This window comes from Lampris incognitus, chromosome 1 (assembly GCF_029633865.1).
Source record: "Lampris incognitus isolate fLamInc1 chromosome 1, fLamInc1.hap2, whole genome shotgun sequence".
Classification (NCBI taxonomy): domain Eukaryota; kingdom Metazoa; phylum Chordata; class Actinopteri; order Lampriformes; family Lampridae; genus Lampris; species Lampris incognitus.
In genome coordinates, this window is record NC_079211.1 from 109,573,529 (window position 1) to 109,597,323 (window position 23,795).

The 23,795-nt window shown below is 46.3% G+C and overlaps 1 protein-coding gene across 1 annotated transcript in view; it reads left to right on the top strand.

Annotated features, from left to right (window-relative positions):
* gak (cyclin G associated kinase) overlaps positions 1–23,795 on the top strand; it is a 70,984-nt gene that overhangs the window by 38,117 nt on the left and 9,072 nt on the right. Inside the window, exons 14-25 of the mRNA XM_056283974.1 lie at positions 1,179–1,327; positions 3,152–3,274; positions 3,827–3,960; positions 4,652–4,846; positions 10,703–10,820; positions 12,367–12,446; positions 13,971–14,164; positions 14,494–14,655; positions 17,187–17,353; positions 17,910–18,162; positions 19,822–20,013; positions 20,147–20,284. Of these exons, the coding sequence (XP_056139949.1) occupies positions 1,179–1,327; positions 3,152–3,274; positions 3,827–3,960; positions 4,652–4,846; positions 10,703–10,820; positions 12,367–12,446; positions 13,971–14,164; positions 14,494–14,655; positions 17,187–17,353; positions 17,910–18,162; positions 19,822–20,013; positions 20,147–20,284 (1,905 nt within the window). The remainder of the gene's footprint in view (positions 1–1,178; positions 1,328–3,151; positions 3,275–3,826; positions 3,961–4,651; positions 4,847–10,702; positions 10,821–12,366; positions 12,447–13,970; positions 14,165–14,493; positions 14,656–17,186; positions 17,354–17,909; positions 18,163–19,821; positions 20,014–20,146; positions 20,285–23,795) is intronic.

Below are 23,795 nucleotides of genomic sequence, written 5' to 3' on the forward strand. Positions count from 1 at the left end.
TCGAGTACTACAACACTGCCTCCCACAGTCCAAAGACATGTAGGTCAGGTGAATCGGCCCTACTAAATTATCCCTAGGTATGAATGTGTGTGTGGGTGTGGGTGTGTGTGTGTGTGTGTGGGGGGGGGGTGTATGCCGGCCCTGTGATGGCCTGGCAGCCTGTCCAGGGTGTCTCCCCACCTGCCACCCAGTGACTGCTGGGATAGGCTCCAGCATCCCCGTGACCCTGAGAGCAGGATAAGCAGTTCAGATAATGGATGAATGTATTTTTTACCTGGTTGTAAATACATATTTACACAAATGTACGTGTATACTCGAGGCTCAGCGTTTTCGTTTTTTACTGATTTTCACCGAAAAATACTCGGATTTTTTAAAAGAAGCAGATCTGTTTAACCCGATTCTCACCCGGATTTTATGTTTCCACAGAGCCAAAAGTTGTTCCTGTTCATATGAGGTTATGTAACAGTGTCCTCTTGTGGCGAAATTTGGCATGCTGGATGGCTTTGAAAAACAAAAACCGAAAACGCAGAGCCTTGTGTCTACTGTTATATTGTCATCAAAATCATAGTTATAGTGTAGAATTGGAGTAAGAAGTCCCTGCATAGTCTACATAATCTGCATAGGCCCTGTAATGGACTGGCAGCCTGTCCAGGGTGTCTCCCCACCTGCTGCCCAATGACTGCTGGGATATGCTCCAGCATCCCCGCGACCCCGAGAGCAGTGGTTTGGATAATGGATGGATGGATTTCAAGCTACAGGCCATAGCGAATAAATCCTCCGTTATTGCTCAAAGAGACAGATGAGGTGATAGATCGTTACACACTACTACCAACTTTTTACTTTTAAACACAAAGAAAGAAGTCAAGGTCTGTAGCTCAGGTTGAGAAAGCCTAGCTGATGAGAATAGGTAGGGAGTCTGAATGGGACTTGATTGACCTGTGGGCCCTAAACTGTAGTCCTTTTAAATTATCACGAATACCCTTGCTCTGCATGGTATCAAAATGACAAACTCAACCACTGAATGAAGATAATGAAAATAACACCACCTGACACTCTCCAGTATAACCCTTTACAAAATGAGATTTCCCAGTTGAAAAACACATTTCAGGTAGAAAAACCCTTTAAACGGCTGTTTTATGCTTTCCCTCAATGCTGCATATATTTGTGTTTGTGTGCAGTGATGTCATTCCCGGCGGAAGGGGTTGAGTCTGCGATAAAGAACAACATTGAAGATGTCCGGTTGTTTCTGGACTCCCGTCACGCTGGCCACTACGCCGTCTACAACCTCTCCAAACGGTCGTACAGGCCTGCTCGATTCCACAACAGGGTATGAACCACTGCGTTTGCATACTGCATACACAGAAGCCCAGCACACCCAAAAAAACCGCACACACATGGCCCATTGTATAAGGAGAGTATGTCTGGCGGTGCTGTCAGAAATCTCCCGCACCATCCGTACATGCCCTATCGTCAGCTGCACTGAAAAGCCTCAGTCTAACTACTGATCCTGGCACCGTATTGGCCTGCCCGGTGACTAAACCCTCTTTGCACACCGTCAAGGCCATGTGCGTGCAGGATTTCTTCCCAACCCAACACAACACCAGCTAAGCTGATTTCACCGGTTAACACCCTTTAACCAGACAGGAGAGGGCTAACCAGTGAACTCAGCTGGTGTAGAGTTGTGTTGAGATGAGGTTTTGTATAGACGTGATTAGCGGATGATTGAGTATCATTTGGCAGTCAAACTCGTAATTGTAGTTACAAATTCAACTTGGAGCAATCTTTCAGTTATCTCGGCCCTGGTATGGGGCCAGAATGACCATGTATTTTAGTGGGAATTTACCCTGTTAAGTCCTGGTAATATGAGTTGGTGACTGAAAAGTATACTGTTGTTCGTTGTATATTCTGCCAACCACTTTGGCGGCTAACTAAACCTGTTTTGAAGTGTTTTATTTTATAAATCTAGTCGAGTGTTGAAGGAAGCTGGTGAATCTTGAGTTTTATCAACCACTGTAGATATTGGAGAAAAAGTTTTGGGGTTTTTTTTGTGTGTGGTTGTGTGTACATCAGTGTTTTGCTATTATAATATTCTACCATGGCCACCACAAGTAGATCATGACTCATCAAAAATGTTATGCAAATGATGAAAATTTTGCCAAGACTGTGCAGTCAAAGATTTTATGTATGTGAGACAACACTGTCAAAACATAAAAAAACCAACAAATCTGACCTGTAAAACACAGTTCTGATAACTTTTTCCAAAATCAAGGTTGGTTTTGTGGGAAGACTGTGACCATTCACTGTGCCACAAAGACACACTGCAGCCTCTCACCACTCTTTAGAAATGCCTCACTCTTCCTCTCAGCAGAAACGGTCAACTTGTTACCGTTGGTTTTAAAGTCACATATGTTTTTAAATGTTGCAAAAGTTGAATGTTGTACTGTTACTGTACAAATTGTCCTGCTGGTGTGGGATAACCCCAGACACTCCTGCACGACATGGCTCCGCACCCCAGACCACCACAGTTTGAAAAATATAAACACTGATGTATTTGGCGTCCGGGTGGCATAGCGGTCTATTCCGTTACTTAACAACACAGGGGGGAACGCCAGTTCGAATCCCCATGTTACCTCCAGCTTGGTCGGGCGTCCCTACAGACACAATTGGCTGCGTCTGCGGGCGGGAAGCCGGATGTGGGTATGTGTCCTGGTTGCTGCACTAGCGCCTCCTCTGGTTGGTGGGGGCGCCTTTTCGGTGGGGAGGGAGGAACTGGGGGGAATAGCGTGAACCTCCCATGCGCTACATCCCTCTGGCGAAACTCCTCACTGTCAGGTGAAAAGAAGCGGCTGGCAACTCCACATGTATCAGAGGAGGCATGTGGTAGTCTGCAGTCCTCCCCGGATCGGCAGAGGGGGTGGAGCAGCGACCGGGATGGCTCGGAAGAATGGGGTAATTGGCCAAGTACAATTGGGGGAAAAAAACGGGGAGGGGGGACACTGGTGTATACCCATACTACATAAAACCTCACTGTAATTCCAAAGACGTTGACCATTTGCGTGTTTGTTTAGCGGCGCGTCAAGTGAACAACATGACATTATTGCTGGAATTAGGATGGGTCTTTATACTCTTGGTTTTTGGTGTGTTTGTGTAGGTTTCAGAGTGTAACTGGCAGGCTCGCCGTGCCCCCAGCCTCCGCAGTCTCTACAGTGTGTGTAAGAACATGCACCTGTGGCTGAAACAGGATCAGAGGAACATCTGTATTGTACACTGTCTGGTAGGTAGCCTGCTGCAGCCCGCCGACCTCCTCTCTGCTCCTGCCCTCTCCTCAAATCACTCCTTTGTTTCATCAAGTTTTTCCTCTGTTCCATTTCCTTCTCCAGTCTTGACATCTTTCCTTGCTGTTTTATTTTCTATTCCTGCGCTCTCCTCTCCTCTCCTCTGCATCCCCTTCCCTCCTCTAGGTTGACATTCTAGCTGTTGCAAGACCCCATTCTTCATTCACAGTAATGATGTCGCCACTTTTTTAAAACCTGGATCAGGCTGTAGACAATGTAGTGATCATAGTTTTACACAGGAAACACACTTAGGTGGGTTCGTCCACAAAGTGCATTGATCCTGGTTTTGTTCTTCATCAGTCGTGCATTAGGGCTGCATATAGCGATGTACAGTAGCTTTATGGAAGTCTTAATTCACTTATACAGAGAGGGAGGGAGGGGGGATTTGTGAAATAAATGAGGCAGGTGAAGATGGCAAGTGCCACGTCACATATTTTCAACCTCTCTCTCGCTTTTCCCCTCCATCTTTATATCTCTTTTCTCCCTCCTAGGACGGCAGGGCGGTGTCAGCTGTTGCCGTGTGCTCCTTCCTGTGTTTCTGCCGTTTGTTTAGCACGGCTGAGGCTGCTGTCTACATGTTCTCAATGAAACGCTGCCCGCCTGGCATAGCACCCTCACACAAGAGGTACAGTAAAATGCATAAACACACAAACACACAGACCTAAGGAGGATAGCAATCAGGTGTGTTTATGGTTTGCAGATCATTGTCGTAGTCTGCTGACTTTGCTGTAGTTTGACTGGATGTTTTGATTGGAATTGTGTTTGTAATGAATGACTGGTTTCATCTTTATCGTTGTTAGTGTCTGTACTTGGTAATTTTGATTTGGATCTTGTTTGTGAGGGCGGCGCAGTGGTTAGCACGGTCGCCTCACAGCAAGAAGGTCCTGGGTTTGAGCCCCGGGGTAGTCCAACCCCGGGGGTCGTCCCGGGTTGTCCCCTGTGTGGAGTTTGTGTGTTCTCCCCGTGTCTGTGGGTTTCCTCCGGGGGCTCCGGTTTCCTCCCACAGTCCAAAGACATGTAGGTCAGGTGACTTGGCTGTACTAAATTGTCCCTAGGTGTGTGTGTGTGTGTGCCCTGTGATGGCCTGTCCAGGGTGTCTCCCCTGCCTGCCGCCCAATGACTGCTGGGATAGGCTCCAGCATCCCCACATCACTGAGAGCAGGATAAGCAGTTTGGATAATGGATGGATGGATCTTGTTTGTGATTGGTTGATTTGATCTGGCTCTCGTTTGCGATTAAACATGATCTTGGATGATGTCATTTATCTTTTTTGTTTTTATCAGTTTTGGTTTTGATTGTTTTGCTTTTTTTTGTAGGTACATAGAGTACATGTGTGACATGATGGCCGAGGAGCCCATTATTCCCCATAGCAAGCCCATAATAATTCGCTCCATCGTCATGACACCCGTGCCCCTCTTCAACAAGCAGCGCAATGGTTGCCGGCCGTTTTGTGAGATCTACGTCAGAGACGAAAGGGTCCTCACCACATCGCAGGAGTATGACAAGATGAAGTACGTTTCTGTATATATACACCCCCCCCCTGACAAATGTCCAATATATTGTCCATACAATACAAACATGCAGAAAGTAAAAGTCCTACCATGTATTTTTTCTAGCCATTCACTTAACAAGGTGATACCTGGCTGAAGAGTTGTGCTAATTAAATTCAGCTGGCGTCGTGCATGGGTGGAACAAATACGTGGCAGGACTTTTACTTTCTGAAACCGGGTTGTCCACCTCTGCAAACATGCAAGAGTGTCCCCATGTGCATTGCATGGTCAGATTCCCAGCTGCGTCAGTAAATTATTGCAACCTGAAAACACTGTGAGATCCTTTAGGTCCTCAGACTAGCATCTTGTGGTAATTTCACAGGTTAGTGTAAAGTTGAAAGGGGATTGTGCTTTTGCTGTCTTAGCCCCTAAATTATGGCTCAATCTGCATCTTGATGTCAGACTATTGGAAGCAGCTCCCACTTTAAAAGGTGGCTGTGGACCCATTGGTTTCTCTTGCTCTTTGCTCTGTTTTATGTTTTGTATTGTGATTTGTTGTTTTAATATCTTACACCATTCTTAATGTCTCTTGAATCTGTTAATTGTTCTAACTTTTGGCTGCATATTCATACCATTGTGAAATATTTGGGAACCTTGTTTGTAAAAGGAAGTTATAATTAATTACTTACTAACACATAATATGTCCAAACAATGGCAGTGGAGTTTTTAACTAGATTTTTTAACACAATCTTGGAAAGTGAGAGGATGCCTTGAGGGGTGGAGAAGAAGTATACTAGTGTAACCCCTTCTTCACTGGCGGGCAACGCCAAGCACATTTGAACAAGACAACATCCTAATGCTACCAGTTACTAAAGTGTTACAAGCAAATCCAATGGCGCAACAGGATCCTGAGTTCTCAGCGGTGGAATGTTGAGCTGGCCGAACCTCCTGTGCACTACTTCAACTGGAAAGAGGTGAGCGAGGGGACTTCCTCTCTTCACCACTAATTCCCTAGAAACATTCCTTACGGTTACTGTAATATGCCGACTAGACACAACAGACACAGGATGAACTTCAGGCCTCACTTGTAGCTCAGGGACAGACGATTCATCACTGGTAACAGCCTAGTCTACAAGTACAGAACACTCACTAAAGGTACCAGGTAATTTAGTCACGCCGGAAAGCTGCAACACCTGGCCCGGCTGCAGGACAACAGGTTTAGGCTTTGTAAACCACACAGTGCCATGCTTGTCCACAAAATCTTGCATGATACCAGTGTGTTGGAGGGACTCAAAAGCCTTTTTAATGACCGGGTGTATTCTCAGAGTGCTGAGAAACCGGTCTCCTGCCTGTTCCCTACAAGAAGCAAACAACTTTCTCACTACCTGAGTGTTTGTGCCAACCAAAATAGCTATCCCCTGTTTGGTCTGAGGGTCAGGACACAAAAGAGCTAGGGTGTCTACCACCTGAGGCACTCCAGTAACAGCCCCAGTAAACTCAAGCCTGAGAGACAAGTAGCCATCATATGGGTATTTGTGACAGCTCAAACCCCATATTTCAAGATTTTCCACTGGCTGCAGAGGCAAATGTTTCAAATGCGCATCATAAAAGCTGCGATACAAGATAGTGACCTGGGAACCACTATCAAGAAGAGCTTTGGCATAAATCCCCTCTATCTGCACAGGCACCTCGGTAGAGGGCCCCACTAAGCCAGCCGGCAGGGGTGACTTGCTGACTTTAATTTGAGGTAAGCATTGGGTGGAACGGATTTTGTGTGATGGAGCTCGACGCCGTTCCGTCACTGAGTTCTGCTGAAGTTTCCCTGTGGCAGTGACCCTTTTGATCAGCTTCTGATTCACCAGTATGAGGTTCTCAGAATGCGTACACGCTCGCTTGGTGTGACCATCCTCCCCACACTTATAGCAAAAGATGCCAAGCAAAGAAGATAAAGCAGCAGACGTGGGAAAGGTCGAGGAAACAACCCTCGGGGAAACAGTGGTCTCTAAGCTCTGGCCCAGTGTAGTCTGCGGTGCTGGCATTTCAGGAGTCAGGGTAGCAGCACTCAAAACTCTACTCACTAAAGCTGTCAGTTCCTTGACTTCATTCCTTAAACTATCCACCTCAGATGGCACTGGATTCACAGCCACCTGGGGGACAGCAGCAGCAGCAGTCACACGTGCACGAGGAACCGCTGCGGCAGCAACAGAAAGCTTAGTGTTTTCTCTCACACTTACCCAATGCTCCTCTTCTCGGATTTCCCGCATCAGCTGAGAGAGAGTAGGTGGATCTTGCAAAGTATGCATCATTCGCGCACGTAAAGCCACCAAATCAGTGGTAAGGGCACCCTTAAAGAGCTGCTCCATGCATGCATGATTCAAGTCAGCAGGACCAATCCCTCCTCTCACAAGAACACGGTGGAGGAGTTTCTCCAAGCGATAGAGGTAAGCAGACAGTCTCTCTCCATCTTCCTGGAATGTATGGCGAAACGATGCCATAAGATCTGCCCCACTCTCAGTGGACCCATACACAGTGTCAAGAGCAGTTAAATACTCAGTAGCCGTGGAAGAGGGATTACTGACCTTCAAGAACCTCACGATGTCCGCAGCAGGCCCACGCAAGCTTTCAACAATGCGTTGCCTCTTTGCAGCATCTGCACACTGCCATTCAGTGATCATCTGAGTAGCCTGTTCCATCCAGGAATCATATTCCTCCTCACCAGGGGGAACAGGTCGCAAACCTGAAAACAACCTCAGCTTCCTGCTGTAACAATGCCAACAGCTTGGCCTCAAATGCGTCCCCTTCAGGGACAGGGTTAGCATACGGCAAACTACTCAGAGCATGAACAGACCAGGGACCCGCTTCACCTACAATTCCCATCTCAGGGGGTAAAGAAACGGGTTCTAAAGCAGCAGAAGTCTCCACTAGAATGAACATGTGCCTACCAGTCTTGTCACTACGGCAACCACGTATCCGAGTGCGACCCAAAACTTTGACTGTATCAAGTACACGGCTCACAATATCATTTCCGACATTCAGTGGCACTTTGCTAAGCAAAATAGCATGAGACACATCCAAATTCTCCTCATGGCTCCACTCGACAGCCTGACTGAGCTCCATGCTAACTGTATTAAATCACAACAACAAACAACAATAAACAGTAAACTACCTACTAAAGTTAATAAAACAGGCGAATCCCAGCGGTGCCTCCATAATGTAACCCCTTCTTCACTGGCGGGCAACGCCAAGCACATTTGAACAAGACAACATCCTAATGCTACCAGTTACTAAAGTGTTACAAGCAAATCCAAGCAAATCCAACATTAATTAAAATTTCACAGGGTGTGACAACCGTTCACAATACACAGAAAGAAAGTATCAAAAGAATACAAAATACCCAGCACTTTCTGTTGGGGCCCGTTGGTGCACATTAAACCAGTTCTCTGAGCGCAGGGCAAGGCAGACACCCTACGATGCCGAGGTGACGAGACAAAAGTGCGTGGGTGTGTGTGTATAAGTGCTCTGCCCAAGTTACTCACGACCCAACGCTCCCACGACCGGGAGGCTGTGTGTAGCTCAGAGGATGGTCGGCGCTGTGCTTGTTGTCGGCTCCCCGGCAGGGCCTCCGATGGTCGGCGCAGTGCTTGCTGTCGGCTCTCCAGCAGGGCCTTCAATGGTCGGCGCTGTGCTTGTCGTCGGCTCTCCGGCAGGGCCTCTGATGGTCGGTGCTGTGCTTGCCGTCGGCTCCCCGGCAGGGCCTTCGTCCGCAAGATGGCCACAGGTCGCAACGTTCCGAAAACCCCGGCGAAGACAATGGTCCTCCGGTGGGAAACGAAGCAATCCGACCTGAAACAAACCCCACCAGCAAGCACCCGACCGTGGGCCAATCGCAACCCCCGGGTCCTCAAATGTGGCCAGTACACGGCTGTGTACAAAGTCTCCGCGAAACGAGCACTCAAACAGGGCCGCAGAGAGAGAGATAAAAAAATGTGACCTCTCTCCTTGGAGTCCGGCTCAATCTCTCAGCTCCCTCCTTTTCGCGAGGAGATCGACCGTTGCGACCCCGCGATTTCGCGGGCAGAACACTCCACATCATATCATTGGCCGATAACAAAAATTCAAATAACAAATACATCCCATTGGTCCACATGTTTGGAAACCACACCCACACAGGAAATGTTTAAGACACAAAGCATGCTGGTAAATGAAGTACCAAAGATTTTTTTTTAGATTTTAACGGTCCTTACACTAGTACCAATTTTCAAGAATAAGTGTGATGTGCAGAACTGTAGCAACTACAGAGGTATAAAGTTGATCAGCCACAGCATGAAAATATGGGAAAGAGTAATAGAAGCTAGGTTAAGAGGAGAGGTGACGATTAGCAAGCAGCAGTATGGTTTCGTGCCATGAAAGTGCACCACAGATGCGATGTTTGCTTTGAGAATGTTGATGGAGAAGTATAGAGAAGGTCAGCAGGAGTTACATTGTGTTTTTGTAGATTTAGAGAGAGCATATGACAGGGTGCAGAGAGAAGAGGCGTGGTATTGTATGAGGAAGTCAAAAGTTGCAGCGAAGTATGTAGGAGTGGTGCAGGATATGTATGAGGGCAGTGCGACAGTGGTGAGGTGTGCAGTTGGAATGACAGATGGGTTCAAGGTGCAGGTGGGATTACATCAAGGACTGGCTCTGAGCCCTTTCTTGTTTGCAGTGGTGATGGACAGCTTGACGGATGAGATCAGGCAGGAGTCTCCGTAGACAATGATGTTTGCAGATGACATTGTGATCTGTAGCAAGAGTAGGGTGCAGGTGGAGGAGAGCCTGGAGAGGTGGAGGTATGCACTGGAGAGAAGAGGAATGAAAGTCAATAGGAGCAAGATGGAATACCTATGGGTGAAAGAGAGGGAGGACAGTGGAAAGGTTAGGATGCAAGGAGTAGAGGTGATGAAGGCATATGAGTTTAAATACTTGGGGTCAACTGTCCAAAGTAACGGGGAGTGCAGTAGAGAGGTGAAAAAGAGAGTGCAGGCAGGTTGGAGTGGGTGGAGAAGTGTGTCAGGAGTGATTTACGACAGAAGGGAACCAGCAAGAGTTAAAGGGAAGGTTTACAAGATGGTTGTGAGACCAGCTATGTTGTATGGTTTGGAGACAGTGGCACTGACGAAAAGACAGGAGGTGGAGCTGGAGGTGGCAGAGTTGAAGATGATAAGATTTTCACTGGGAGTGATGAAGAATGACAGGATTAGGAAAGAGTATATTAGAGGGACAGCTCAGGTTGGATGGTTTGGAGACAAAGCAAGAGAGACAAGATTGAGATGGTTTCATCTGTGGAGGAGAGATGCTGGGTATATTGGGAGAAGGTGGCTGAATATGGAGCTGCCAGGGAAGAGGAGGAGAGGAAGGCCAAAGAGGAATTTTATGGATGTGGTGAGGGAGGACATGCAGGTGGCTGGTGTGACAGAGGAAGATGCAGACGACAGGAAGAGATGGAAACGGATAATCCGCTGTGGCGACCCCTAACGGGAGCAGCCAAATGTAGTAGTAGTAGTAGTAGTAGTAGTAATAGTAGTAGTAGTAGATGTCCAAACAAACTCACATATCCCTACATACCCACATACACCCTTTAAAAGGCATATAATGGAAGCCATAGTAGAAGTCTGCTTTCAAGTATTTACCGTGCATCTATGCTCCTGTTGTCTACCCCAAGTAGAGGACTGCTGTGATACTCAGGAGCCCTTGGTTGTGAATGTATGGATCTGTCAAGTACTGGCCCGAAAAATAGCTTAATCCTGGATGAATGGAGCTTAGAAAAACATCCTCTACATGTCTCCCAAACCTAACAGTCGCTTTCTCTCTCTTTTCCTCCCTCCCTACTATCTGCAGGGATTTTAAGATGGAGGATGGGAGAGCAGAGATCCCTCTCAATGTGACAGTCCAGGGAGACATACTGGTTGTGATCTACCATGCTAGGTCTACACTGGGGGGACGTCTCCAAGCCAAGGTACCCACACACACACACACATACAGAGGTTTAGATACTTGCTTATGCATTACGAAGGTATAAACACACTCCCGGAAAGTATAAACAAGCGTGCACAGCACAGCATTGACACAAGCAAGACAGCATAGACAAACAACTCCAGATGATAAAACTTACATATGTGCAAAAGTGTGTGTGTCTGTGTATCAAGTATACACACTTCTGTGCAGGTACATGCAGGTATAGACATGCACAGATAAACATACACACCTACAAAAACACCTCAGGAAGCGTAATGCTCACTAGATGTGAAATCATGCTTTCAAAAAAACATCGTATGCATCTCTGTAAGAGTTAATTTTAGGAGACTGATGATAAAATCACTTTTCTGATATGCATATCTGCAGTGTTTTTCGTTTTAATTTGTTATTGCTGTCATTTACTTTATTTCTTTCACTGTCTTTTTATATATTGGGGTCCACTTCCTGAGAAAAAAAAAAGGGGGAAAAAATAATTTCCTCCTCTCTGGTTCTAATTTCCCCGCCTAACACCTCTCAGTCATACACCCTGTTTACGCCTGGTTTTAAAATGTGTTTTTATGCGGTCGGATCACAAGTGGACAGCGCTAAATATCACCAAACGACCACCAGAACGTTTTATGAACCGGTTACTCAAACCACTTACCGAGGTGGTCTGGGATGCATTTGACCACATATCTTTTGTAGTGTAAACGCTAATGCGTCCTGGTGGGTCCCCGACAAGGACGTAACAGGAAAATACGTCATCAGTGCAGGATGTGGTGGTTGTTTTGGTAACAGCACGCCAACTTTCGAAAAAAAATGGAGAGAGAGGAGAGTGTACGTGGTTGGAGTACAAGTGAAACGAGATGCCTAATCTCCATTTGGGCAGTCCTGTCAGTCTCAACAGCTGGAGTAGTCCGTACATGTATGTTAGTGCTTGAAACATCTTCAAATTAGCTATTGTTTTGACAGCTAGTCGACAAATCTGGCGCTTGACTGAGGCCCTTTGACTTTGTAGTGGAAGTGATGTAGACTAACGAAATCTTCTTCTTCTTCTTCTTCTTCTTCTTCGGTGTAACGAAATCTGATCACAAGTGGTCAGCAGGACGCATTTGGAGACGCATGATAGACACAGGTGTAAACGGCGATGTGTCTCGCTGGCCACTTGTGATCCGATCGCCCAAAACGCATTTTAAAACCAAGTGTAAACAGGGTGTTACACGCTCTGGCCATTACTGCTGGTTACTTTCAATGTGGATGATGTGAAAACGTAGTCATACACTAGCAGTGCACTCATTTTGAATCTCTCTGGATAACAGTGTCAGATACCTGCCTTTAATATGTATATTTAAATGAGTTTGTGATTATACAGGGTAAATTGGAACAAAGTGCTGTATCATTATTAAACCAAGCATGTATTAAAGTATATATAAGTAAGCATGTATTAAAGTATTTATAAAATATATATAAGTAAGCATGTATTAAAGTATTTATAAAGTGTATATGTAAGTAAGCATGTATTAAAGTCCTGTATCATTTCACCTCAGATGGCATCCATGAAGATGTTTCAGATCCAGTTCCACACAGGCTTCGTCCCCAGGAATGCCACCACTGTCAAGTTTGCTAAGTAAGTTGACAGGCTACAGCTCCACTGTGTATCAGGATGTATGAGAGGACGATAGAAATCAAGATCGAGGGCGTCCGGGTAGCGTAGCGGTCTAATCCATTGCCTACCAACACGGGGATCGCCGGTATGAATCCCCGTGTTACCTCCAGCTTGGTTGGGCGTCCCTACAGACACAATTGGCTGTGTCTGTGGGTGGGAAGCCGGATGTTGTGGGTGTGTGTCCTGGTCGCTGAACTAGCACCTCCTCTGGTCGGTCGGGGCGCCTGTTCGGCGGGGTTGGTGACTGGGGGGAATAGCGTGATCCTCCCATGCGCTACGTCCCCCGGGTGAAACTCCTCACTGTCAGGTGAAATAAAGCGGCTGGCAACTCCACATGTATCGGAGGAAGCAGGTGGTAGTCTGCAGCCCTCCCCGGGTCAACAGAGGGGGTGGAGCAGCAACCAGTCTTGGAAGAGTGGGGTAATTGGCTGGATACAGTTGGGGAGAAAAAAGGGGGGGGGGATCAAGATCGAAATCTTAGATAAAGAAGGGGAGAAACTCAATATCTTTTGGGCAGAGCCCATGTTTCAATGTGACATGAAATGGGATGCAGTATTTTATTTTTTTTGCACTCTCACACTGACACACACACACACACACACACACACACACACACACACACACACACACACACACACACACACACACACACACACACACACACACACACACACACACACACACACAGAGTTTCCTTTGTTCTAACTGGAGCTGATGTTGCTGTCTAGTCACACAAGAATGAATCCCTGCAGCCTCCCACCAAGATTCAGTAAGTCATGGTTTTCACCATTATTCAAAGCTATAAATTCGGAGTCCCGAAACCCAAGACAGTGACATTTTCTTACAAAAATAATTCATTCATTCATTCATTCATCTTCTGCCGCTTTTCCGGGTTCGAGTCGCGGTGGCAGCAAGCTAAGTAAGGCACTCCAGGCGTCCCTCTCCCGAGCAACGCCCGCCAGCAGCTGAAATGAGTCTCCTCCGTAGGGTGTCTGGGCTCAGCCTTAGAGATAGGGTGAGGAGCTCGGACATCTGGAGGGAGCTCGGAGTAGAGTCGCTGCTCCTTCGTGTCGAAAGGAGCGAGTTGAGGTGATTCAGGCATCTGATTAGGATGCCCCCTGGGCGCCTTCCTTTGGAGGTTTATCGGGCACGGCCAACTGGGAGGAGACCCCGGGGAAGACCCAGAACTCGCTGGAGGGACTACATGTCCAGTCTGGCCTGGGAATGACTTGGGATCCCCCAGGAGGAACCAAAAAGAATTTACTCCAGTAATTCAGAAAACATACAGATATCTCAAAGGTGCAGGTCTAAAATTGCTTCATAAGCTTCATAGTTGCCTATAATGAAATTTCATGCCAGCAAGCGATTTATTTTTTTGTTTGTCTCAAGTGTAGGGTATCTTTATTTTTCAATAAAGCTGAACGTCTTTCAATTACTTTTACTCATTCTCTCTCCTCACTGTTTTTTTTTTCTTTTGTTTTCCAGATATGACCTGGATGCCTGTGATATCCAGGAGAAGTACCCAGACTTGTTCCAGGTCAACCTGGACATTGAGATGGAGCCCAGGGATCAACCAAGCACTAGGAGCCCTCCCTGGGAAGGTTTTCACACCAAGGGTCTCAACCCAAAAATCCTCTTTTCTTCCCGGGACGAGCAGCAGGAGATCCTCAGCAAATTCGGTAGACAACATTAAGCGTAATCACCCCCAGCTCTGCTAGCTAGCGCATGCTAACACAACTCGCCCTGGTATGGCGAGCGCATTAAATAGACAGCTGGGCGAGAACGTTGGGGTTCGAAATTGAGGTGCTCTCGTCTTGTTTTGAGTTTCAATATTATTTGGTCCCCGTTTGTCAGTTATTGGATCCTTTCTGTTTGCTTGCTTGATTTGTGCAGATGATACCCAGTAATTAATGTGTGTATATCCCCAAACCAGATTCTATTTTTTTTTTAAACTTTTTTAATACATAAATAAACTTAAGCATCAACTGTACCTCCCTTCCCCACCCAGGTAAGCCGGAGCTTCCTCGTCAGCCAGGCTCTTCGGCGTTCTACGACTCTGAGTCGCCCCAGCCGGCCAAGACCCCCGAGAGCTCCACCGCAACAGAACCAGAAACTCCTGTCAGCACCGACACCAATGCCAACAACTTCTTCCAGACCCTGGACTGGGAAGGTATGGAGCTGCATCTTTCACCAGGAATTATGGAATGAATGTTATTTTGGGATGTACTGTTGCTTTAAATGGTGCTCAGATGACAAGTCTTGGTTAGCTTGTTTGAACAACTGAAGTTTGCTTTCATTTGGATACTTCCAACCTAGGTAGTGTTAAAGCTCATGATGACAGGTCTGGACAAACAGGGCAGCACGGTGGCCCAGTGGTCAGCACTGTTGCCTCACAGCAAGAAGGTCCTGGGTTCGAACCCCAGGCCATCCCCAGGTCCTTTCTGTGTAGAGTTTGCATGTTCTCCCCGTGTCTGCTCGGGTTTCCTCCGGGTGTTACGGTTTCCTCCCACCATCAAAAAGACACGCATGTTAGGGTTAATACTCCTGCCTTTGCCCCTGAGCAAGGCAATGGAAAGAAGAACTGGAGTTGGTCCCAGGGCACTGCAGCTGCCCACTGCTCCTTTACAATAAGATGGGTTGAAGAGATACTTGCATCAAAATCCGACTTTTCCTGTTGTTAATCGATGTAAGGAGTGTGGATGTGATCGACAAGATGAATGGTAGCCCTACAGTCACATTTATGGCCAGACGAGAGATATCGACGGTCGAGTAACTGATTTCCAGTTGGCAAAAATGTGGTAACTTGCCGCGTCACGAAGTACCGTTAGCATAGAGGGCGTGTCCGTAGTGGGACGCTAGAAAAGCGGGGACGCACCCTTTTGGCTTGAAGGAATACGGCTGTATTGGCTGAGCAACATATTCGTGAGGCGAGTAGTCAACTTCCACTGAGAAAGAGGAATCATCTTCCACTTCCACATCCTCAACCTCAAAGCTGCTGTCGGTGGTCTTGTCGCTCGCCTTTTTTTTTTTTTTGTAAAGTGACGACAGAGCAGAAAGGGGGCTGTCACCAGTGTATTTCTCGTTTTCTACGGCAAGCGGTTTAGCCCCAGTGTTTAGCTCACCCAGCCACACCCACACGACCACCCTGAATTTCAGTAGCCAATAGCTATGAAATCATAAAACCACACTTACCTTTCCGTTGTAATTCAAACCACCCATGTTAAAAATGTGCTCAGAAACAGCATGGAAGTATCTCTTTAAACTCAGGGGATGAATTTCATTATATGTTTGCTTACAATGACAAATAAAGTGTCTTTCTTTCTTACTTTCTTTCTTTAAAGGTTGTCTGGGAGTTCAGGGCAGATGGTTTTCAGTGTACCGCCGAATACAATGCTAGCTGCAGACAGCAGGTTGAAATGAGTACACATGCCTCATGGTTTTAAAAGGGAAGGGAAGGAGAGTCTAATTAAGAGCAGCGAATCCTCAATAAAAGACATGGTGCACCCTAATTCTGTTCAGTACCATGAAAAGAACATATTTTAGAAAATAAAAAAAAAGTTTTTGCCTCGCTAATGATTGTCTCAAGTTTCTAATTAGCACTTTTTTTTCTACTTCAAATTTGTAGCCCCTTTGTGAGAGTAAAAAACATACCATGAAATTGGGAAGGACGGGTGCTGCTCTTGCGTCAACCAGCAGTCGCTGTTCTTCCTTCATTTTTCGCATCGTTTGTATGTTTTCCAAGTCTGTCAAGTGTCCGGTCCTGTCCACTTTATGTCCCAAAAGGTTGTTTTTTGAGTTTATTCAGGAATGGATATTTTTTTTTACCTTCTACTTTTGATGATTTATTGTGAACTTTTCCTGGAGTCACCAGTATTCCCAAACAATCAAGTGTGCTTAATGTCACTTAGCACTTGAGTTACATTCCTTGCACTACCCAGGAACCTTTGCACACTTGCGTAGTTGCACTCCTGCATATTTGCAGTTGGTGTGAATTTCCATTTTCCTGCACTAGTTCTGTGATTTATTATCGATGTTGTCCTTTTATATTCTGTCACTGTGTGAACCCTGGCTGCGTAACAAATCCCTCTAGTGGGACAATAAAGATAACCTTGAACCTTGGGATTTGGTTGCCCAGAGGTCAACCCCCAGGTATTTTTAATTTGTTCTTCCCTGTCATAGTTTGTTTACACTGACTGTACTCATAAAAACGTTTTGATTTTTGATTTTGAGATACTTTATTGATCCCCATAGGGAACTTACGCTCTGCATTTAACCCATCCTAGCTGTAGAGCTGGCAGCCACCGTGCAGCACCTGGGGACCAACTCCAGTTCGTCTTGCCACGTCTCAGTCAGGGGCCCAGACAGGAGTACTAACCCTAACATGCATGTCTTCTTTTTTTTTTGCAGGAGAATGTGACTCAACATGTTTGCTTTTTAGCAACAACACCCAGCTTCACATTCCCACAGTCGCATAAATTCACACGGATGGCATCCCAGTACAACTACTCTTCTGCCGTTAGCTGCTTGACTGGAGCAGTTTTCTGACAGTACTTGCTGAAGCAGCCAAGAGTATTCCACATTCACTTCCCCTTCCAAAGCAAACGCAAACCCCAGCCCCTTCCTAGCCTCTTGACCACCATCATCCCCTGGTCAACTGATCGGCTGATTGTTGGTTTGATTGGCCTCTCTGTTTATTTTCAGATAGGAGTGGCCACCAAGACACCTCAGACAGCCAGGGGGGCGAGACCATGAATGACCAGGATGACCTTAGTGACCAATCAGAGGGAGAGTCTTACTCTTATTCTGCCCCTAGTGGGGAGCCGCTGTCACGTGACCCCAGTGAGCCTCTGTTTGATGCCGACTTCGAGGTAGGAATGAAGCTTGAATGGCTGATTTATGTTCCCTCAAATAAACATTTGGCGAATATCATGAATACAGGGCTGTCCTTGAGAGTTTGCCACAGTAACTTACCATTAACAAGCATCTGCCTAATTGAAAAGCAGGCGTTACCAAAGTAGGAGAGGAAACAAAGTTGCTGGCTAACAAAATTTACCAGCATACAACTGATGGCACAAAATAACTTTCCACCCCAGTGGGGTGACTTGAAATTAAAGCTTCGCAAGTAACGTGGCATAGCAACAGCTGTCAAGCAGTATAGTGTGTCTGTCTACCAGTTTCCACCAAAACCTGTCTTGTCCGGAGACAACGCCTGTTGTTTAACTGTAAACGCTATTAAAATGTTTGTTTACTGAACACTATAGTTAGTAAATTCCATACTATTTAGCCTGCAAAGTTGGTTTTACAAGAGCCAAAGCACCTCGTATGATACCTTGGACATGTTCTTCTTTTCTTCTCCTCACATTTTCTCTCTCTTCTCTCTCTCTCTCTGTCTCTCTCTCTCTCTCAATCTGTCTCTTCCTCCAGACTTCTCCTGCAGTCCAGGAGGCTCCAGCCAGTGACACCGCTGACCTTTTGGGGTTAAACTCTGACCCCGAACCACCACCCCAGACATCCTCCTCCTCTTCCTCCGTTGCTCCTCATCAGGGAGTCCAGGGAGGCCTGAAAACCTCTTCCAGCAACAGCGACCTCCTCAATGACTTGTTTGCGCCCCCTGCTGATCATAGCGGAGCAGTACAGGACGAGCTGTTCTTCAGTGGAGCGTCACAGGGGCCCAAACGTAAGACTGCTGCAACTGCTTTCTTATTCTCTTCTATGGGACAATATTCATTCTAACTTTCAGTTTCAGATATTCCAAAATTTATACCTCAATAAGAACACGCCTGAGAAGAGCTGTAGTGTTTATCCATTGTATTATTTACTCTCATTTCAGCAGAATCAGTTTCAAATTCTTTAGTTAGTGGACATTCTTTAATGCAGAGAAACTTTTCAGTTATTTCTGGTATGGCCACTCCAAGCAAAGCACATTTGGCGAAAACCTCCTGGATTTTAAAGCAGTCTAAACTGAGCCTGTTATCAGAGCAGGAAACTAAAACTGTTGTCCAACAACCTTGTGGATGGATTCCATATTTCACTGGTCATCTGTGTTTTCTCACTAGGTCAGTTATAGTTGCCACAGTACAAAGTATAAACCCAGAGTAAAAATGCTGAATGATGACTAGTTTGCTGTTAAATGTGTCTGGTAGAGGGGACGAAGTTATTGGCCACAAAATTAACCAGTGATTTAAGGACCATAAAATAGTTGTTTCATCAATTTCATTTGTTGTGGTTTCTAATTTGAATGTCTATGTGTTGCTACTCAGGGATTTGATCTGTTGACTCATCCACTGATTGAATGATTGATAATTTCCTTTGGATGAATGGCATGCTATAGCTCAGCGGTGGCTAACCATGTGCCATGGAGAGCCATGTGTATGCAGATTTTCATTCCAACCCGACTCCACACCAGGTGATTTCCCTGATGCATTCTTCCTGTTTGGTTGAAGGGTTGCTAATCAGTGAAATCACCTGGTCTGGAGTCCGGCTGGAATGAAAACCTGCATACACATGGCTAACCATGACACATGGTTAGCCATGTGTATGCATGGTTAGCCATTTAGCTACAACTAAATATGTGAAGCAACATTTTCAGGGTTCAGGGTTTGTTTTGGGCGGCACGGTCACGCAGTGGTTAGCACGGTCGCCTTACAGCAAGAAGGTCCTGGGTTCGAGCCCCAGGGTAGTCCAACCTTGGGGGGGTCGTCCCGGGTCGCCCTCTGTGTAGAGTTTGCATGTTCTCCCCGTGTCTGCGTGGGTTTCCTCCGGGTGCTTCGGTTTCCTCCCACAGTCTAAAGACATGTAGGTCAGGTGAATCAGCTGTACTAAATTGTCCCTAGGTGTGAATGTGTGTCGGCCCTGTTGATGGCCTGGCGGCCTGTCCAGGGTGTCTCCCTGCCTGCCTTGTAATGACTGCTGGGATAAGCTCCAGCATCCCCGTGACCCTGAGAGCAGGATAAACGGTTTGGATAATGGATGGATGGATGGGTTTGTTTCGAGATGGGACCATACATCTTAAAAATATATGCAGCCACAATGTTGTAAAATGATTTGTGTTGAAACGTCCACATGATAGCGTGTCATGTAATGGTTTTTCTGTTGCTGCATTCAGCGTAAAAACACTTTGTCATATTTATCTTTTTTAATGAAGTGCAGTATTTTATAAAAAATTGAAATAATAAATTTGAGCCCATTACCAAAAGAACACTATTCTTTTCTGTTCTTTTCTTTATTGAATGGGTAGATATTTATTTCATATTATTATAGAACATTATAACTCTGTCATATTACATAAATAACTGTCTTCTCCTACCTTCTCTCCCCTTTCTTGTCTGCCCCACAGCCATGGGCGACCTGTTTGACCCTTTTGGGATGAGCGACTCCGGTGCTGGCCCTGGCGTGGGGTCGGCACGGCAGGCCTCGGGACCCGACCTGTTTGGAGACTTGATGGGTTCAGGTAGCTCAGGATCCACCAGCTTCGCTTCGTCTCACAGTAATCCTCCTCCCGCTTCCAATGCCAGCCTCTTCGACCTCAGTGAGTATGGCCTGACGGACAGATGACAGGGACAGAAACGCCGCTGTTACGGGACACAACTCCCCGTAAATAAGACTAGCCAGTTTGACAGACAGAGACGCACATGTGTCGACCTTTGTGTGTGTTCTACCAGATAAGCTTGTGAATGACCCTCCTAAGATGACATCATCGGCCAGCCAGCCAGACCTGTTGGGGGGATGGGACAGCTGGGCGGCGAGCACCACAGCTGGCCTGAGTTCAGGCACCAGCAAACCAAACTACACCAGCACAGGTAGGTGGAAGAACACAGCTAGCTTTGGCATACACATATACATGTGTGTGTCTGTTACACACACACAAGGCATTGTCGGACTGGAGGAATCAGAATCAGAATACTTTTTTCATCCTCGAGGGGAAATTGGGTCCTATTACAGACACCCATGCTCTAGTACAGAAAAAACTAACAAGATAACAAGAAACTAGAAACACATGGAAACAAGAAAAACAGAAACAAATAGAAATAAAAGATAAAATAAGAAATAGAAATAAGAACAAAATATATAAACAGCATGGTGCACATAACACCCTATTTATACTGCTCTACCGCAGCACAAAACAAACTGCACAAACAAAACCCGACAGGGTAAAAGCAGTGGAAGGGCCAGACTGATGACCATTAACTCTGAGTGTCTGACCCTCTGAGGGAGAGTTGTAAAGTTTGATGGCCGCAGGCAGGAATGACCTCCTGTGGCGCTCTGTGGTGCATTTCGGCAGAATGAGTCTATTACTAAAAGTACTCCTGTGCCCGACCAGCACGTCATGGAGTGGGTGGGAGACATTGTCCATGATGGCACATAACTTCAGCAGCGTCCTCCTCTCAGAAACCGCCGCCAGAGAATCCACTTCCAGCCCCGCAATGTCACCGGCCTTGCAGTTCAGTTTATTGAGCCTTTTTGCCTCCGCTACCCTCAACCTGCTGCCCCAACACACAATAGCAAACAGGAGAGCACTGGCCACCACAGACTCATACCACATCCTGAGTTCTTCGAACTAGTTCATAGTTCTAAGAACTGTTGAAGGAACTATCCCCTTTTTACTGTGTCTGCACTGTGGGAACCGGGAACAATCGTAGTTCTGAGAACGCCATTTTGAGGGACTTTTTTAGGTCCTACTTGAGGGAAGGTACTCTCTCAGCACAAGAGGAACCTCGAGTGACAAGTTTACGGCGATTGGTCAAGGCGTAAGTGTAGGTTGATTGGTTGAACACATGAGCTGACGCAGCACTGGCAACCGCCATCTTTAAAAACCCATGTAAAATGTTAGCCATGTACAAAACAGCTCTAAATGTTAGGCTTTAGAAATGGAAGAAAACACAGACAAACGGACCGATGGTGAAGTCCAGGCTTTATTGAGCCTATATGCACCACATAGGCTATATTTGCACATCTCCTTTCCAACTCTGTTATTATTCTGAAAACCACGACACACAAAAAACCCACAGCTCCGATCATGGCGTCCTTCATCTGGTTGTTGTTGTTGCTGCTGCTATTGTTGGTGTTGGTATTGTTGTCTTGCGTGCAGAATGAGATAAATATTTGTACCGATACACATTTGACGTTGATTTACTCACCGTGCAGAAATGACGTCGGTATACTAACTGCCGGTTTACATCACTTCAGCGTCCCTGGCGGTGCGAATGCAAACAGAAAAAAAAGCCTTTGAAGGTTCGTAGTTGCCGGGGAACCTCCCCAGTGGGTTGTTCCTCTCAAAAAAGTCCCTAGAAGGTAGGCTGGATGACACACTTTCACACAAACATGTATATGGTCAGTCACTCATAATGGGTGGAGAGGAGGGTCAGGAGGGATTTGTGACAGAAGGGTACCCGCAAGAGTTAAAGGGAAGGTTTACAAGATGGTTGTGAGACCAGCTATGTTATATGGTTTGGAGACAGTGGCACTGACGAAAAGACAGGAGGTGGAGCTGGAGGTGGCAGAGTTGAAGATGCTAAGATTTTCATTGGGAGTTATGAAGAAGGACAGGATTAGGAAAGAGTATATTAGAGGGACAGCTCAGGTTGGACGGTCTTGAGACAAAGCAAGAGAGACAAGATTGAGATGGCTTGGACATGTGTGGAGGAGAGATGCTGGGTATATTGGGAGAAGGATGCTGAATATGGAGCTGCCAGGGAAGAGGAGAAGAGGAAGGCCAAAGAGGAGGTTTATGGATGTAGTGAAGGAGGACATGCAGGTGGCTGGTGTGACAGAGGACGATGCAGAGGACAGGAAGAGATGGAAACGGATACCCCTAACGGGATTAGCCGAAAGTAGTAGTAGTAGTAGTAGTACTCCTAATGGATGCAACATGGTGGACAAATCACTACTGGCTAAGTAAAAAACTATGACTTTTTTTTTACTGTACCAGCCTCTATAGCATATGTGTCCATTATTAGAAAATCCTATTTCATTTAAAGACTTTAGTTTGCTGGTTAAATAGTGAAAGAAGCTGGTAAATCTAGAATGAACCAGACACTTTGACTTGTGAAATAGAAGGGTTGGTTTCCTACCCTGTTCAGTAAAAGCATGAATAGTCGAGCACATACAGACATTATACTGAATTGAATGGAGTCACAGATTCATTCAGATTATAAGCAGGTCAAAGTCTTCCAAGTGACGCCTCAGCAGTTTCATTAATTTCACCCTTAAAGCCATGGAAGGAACTTTGTCTTCCGCTGCAAATTCTAGTACTCACTTTGATTTTCAAACATTTTCTGCTGGGGAAAAAAAACCCACTAGGGAATGTTTAAAGGTAACTCCCAAAAGTGGCCACAGTGTAGAATTTAGCCAAAATGTATGATGAAAGATGTGGAAATTTAGTGAACACAAAACACATTACATTAGGCGACAGGCATGGGCGCAAGTCTGTGAATACTGGGATGGCATCCAGCACCCCCCCTCCTTTTTCTGCTGCACCCCCTCTGCCGATCCAGGGAGGGGTGCACGCGGACTACCACATGCCTCCTCCGATACATGAGGAGTCACCAGCTGCTTCTTTTCACCTGACAGTGAGGAGTTTCACCAGGGGGCGTAGCGTGTGGGAAGATCATGCCATTCCTCCCAGTTCTCCCCCCCCCCCCCGAACAGGCGCCCCGACCGACCAGAGGAGGCGCTACTAGTGCAGCGACCAGGACACATACTCACAGCCGGCTTCCCACTTGCAGAGTTGTGTCTGTAGTGACCAAGCTGGAGGTAACACGAGGGCATCTAGCGCTTTAGCTGTGCCCCCGTCCATAGGGTGAGTGGTTGTGTCAGGAAGGGCATCCAATGTAAAATGTTGCCAAATCATTATGCGGATTGACAAAACCATACCGGATTGGTCGAGGCGTCATACGAGATCGGTCGAGGCCCGGGTTAACAGCAGGCGCCATTGGTGCTGTGCCCTCACAGGGTACTAGTGGAAAACTAAAAGCTGCTGTGGTGACCCCTGAGGAACAGGAAAGGAAACAAGCCGAAATAAGAAGAAGAAACACATCACATTGCACCTAGTCCTGAATACTGACTCCCAAGTGGTTTTACCAAGCAGCTATGGGCATGTCCTTGTGCTTAAACAAGTTGTCCCTCTGTTTCTAGAACATTTGATGTCTGCCAGTTTTATTCAGTGCTGTACAAGTTGACATAGTCTTGTATGAGTGCCACCAAGACATAACGCTATCTGCCTGTTGTTCTTTATAAATAAAATAGCAAAATTGTGTAGCGAATTCAGGGGGGAGCCAGGAACTGCCGCAGCCAGGACGCGAACCTGGGTCT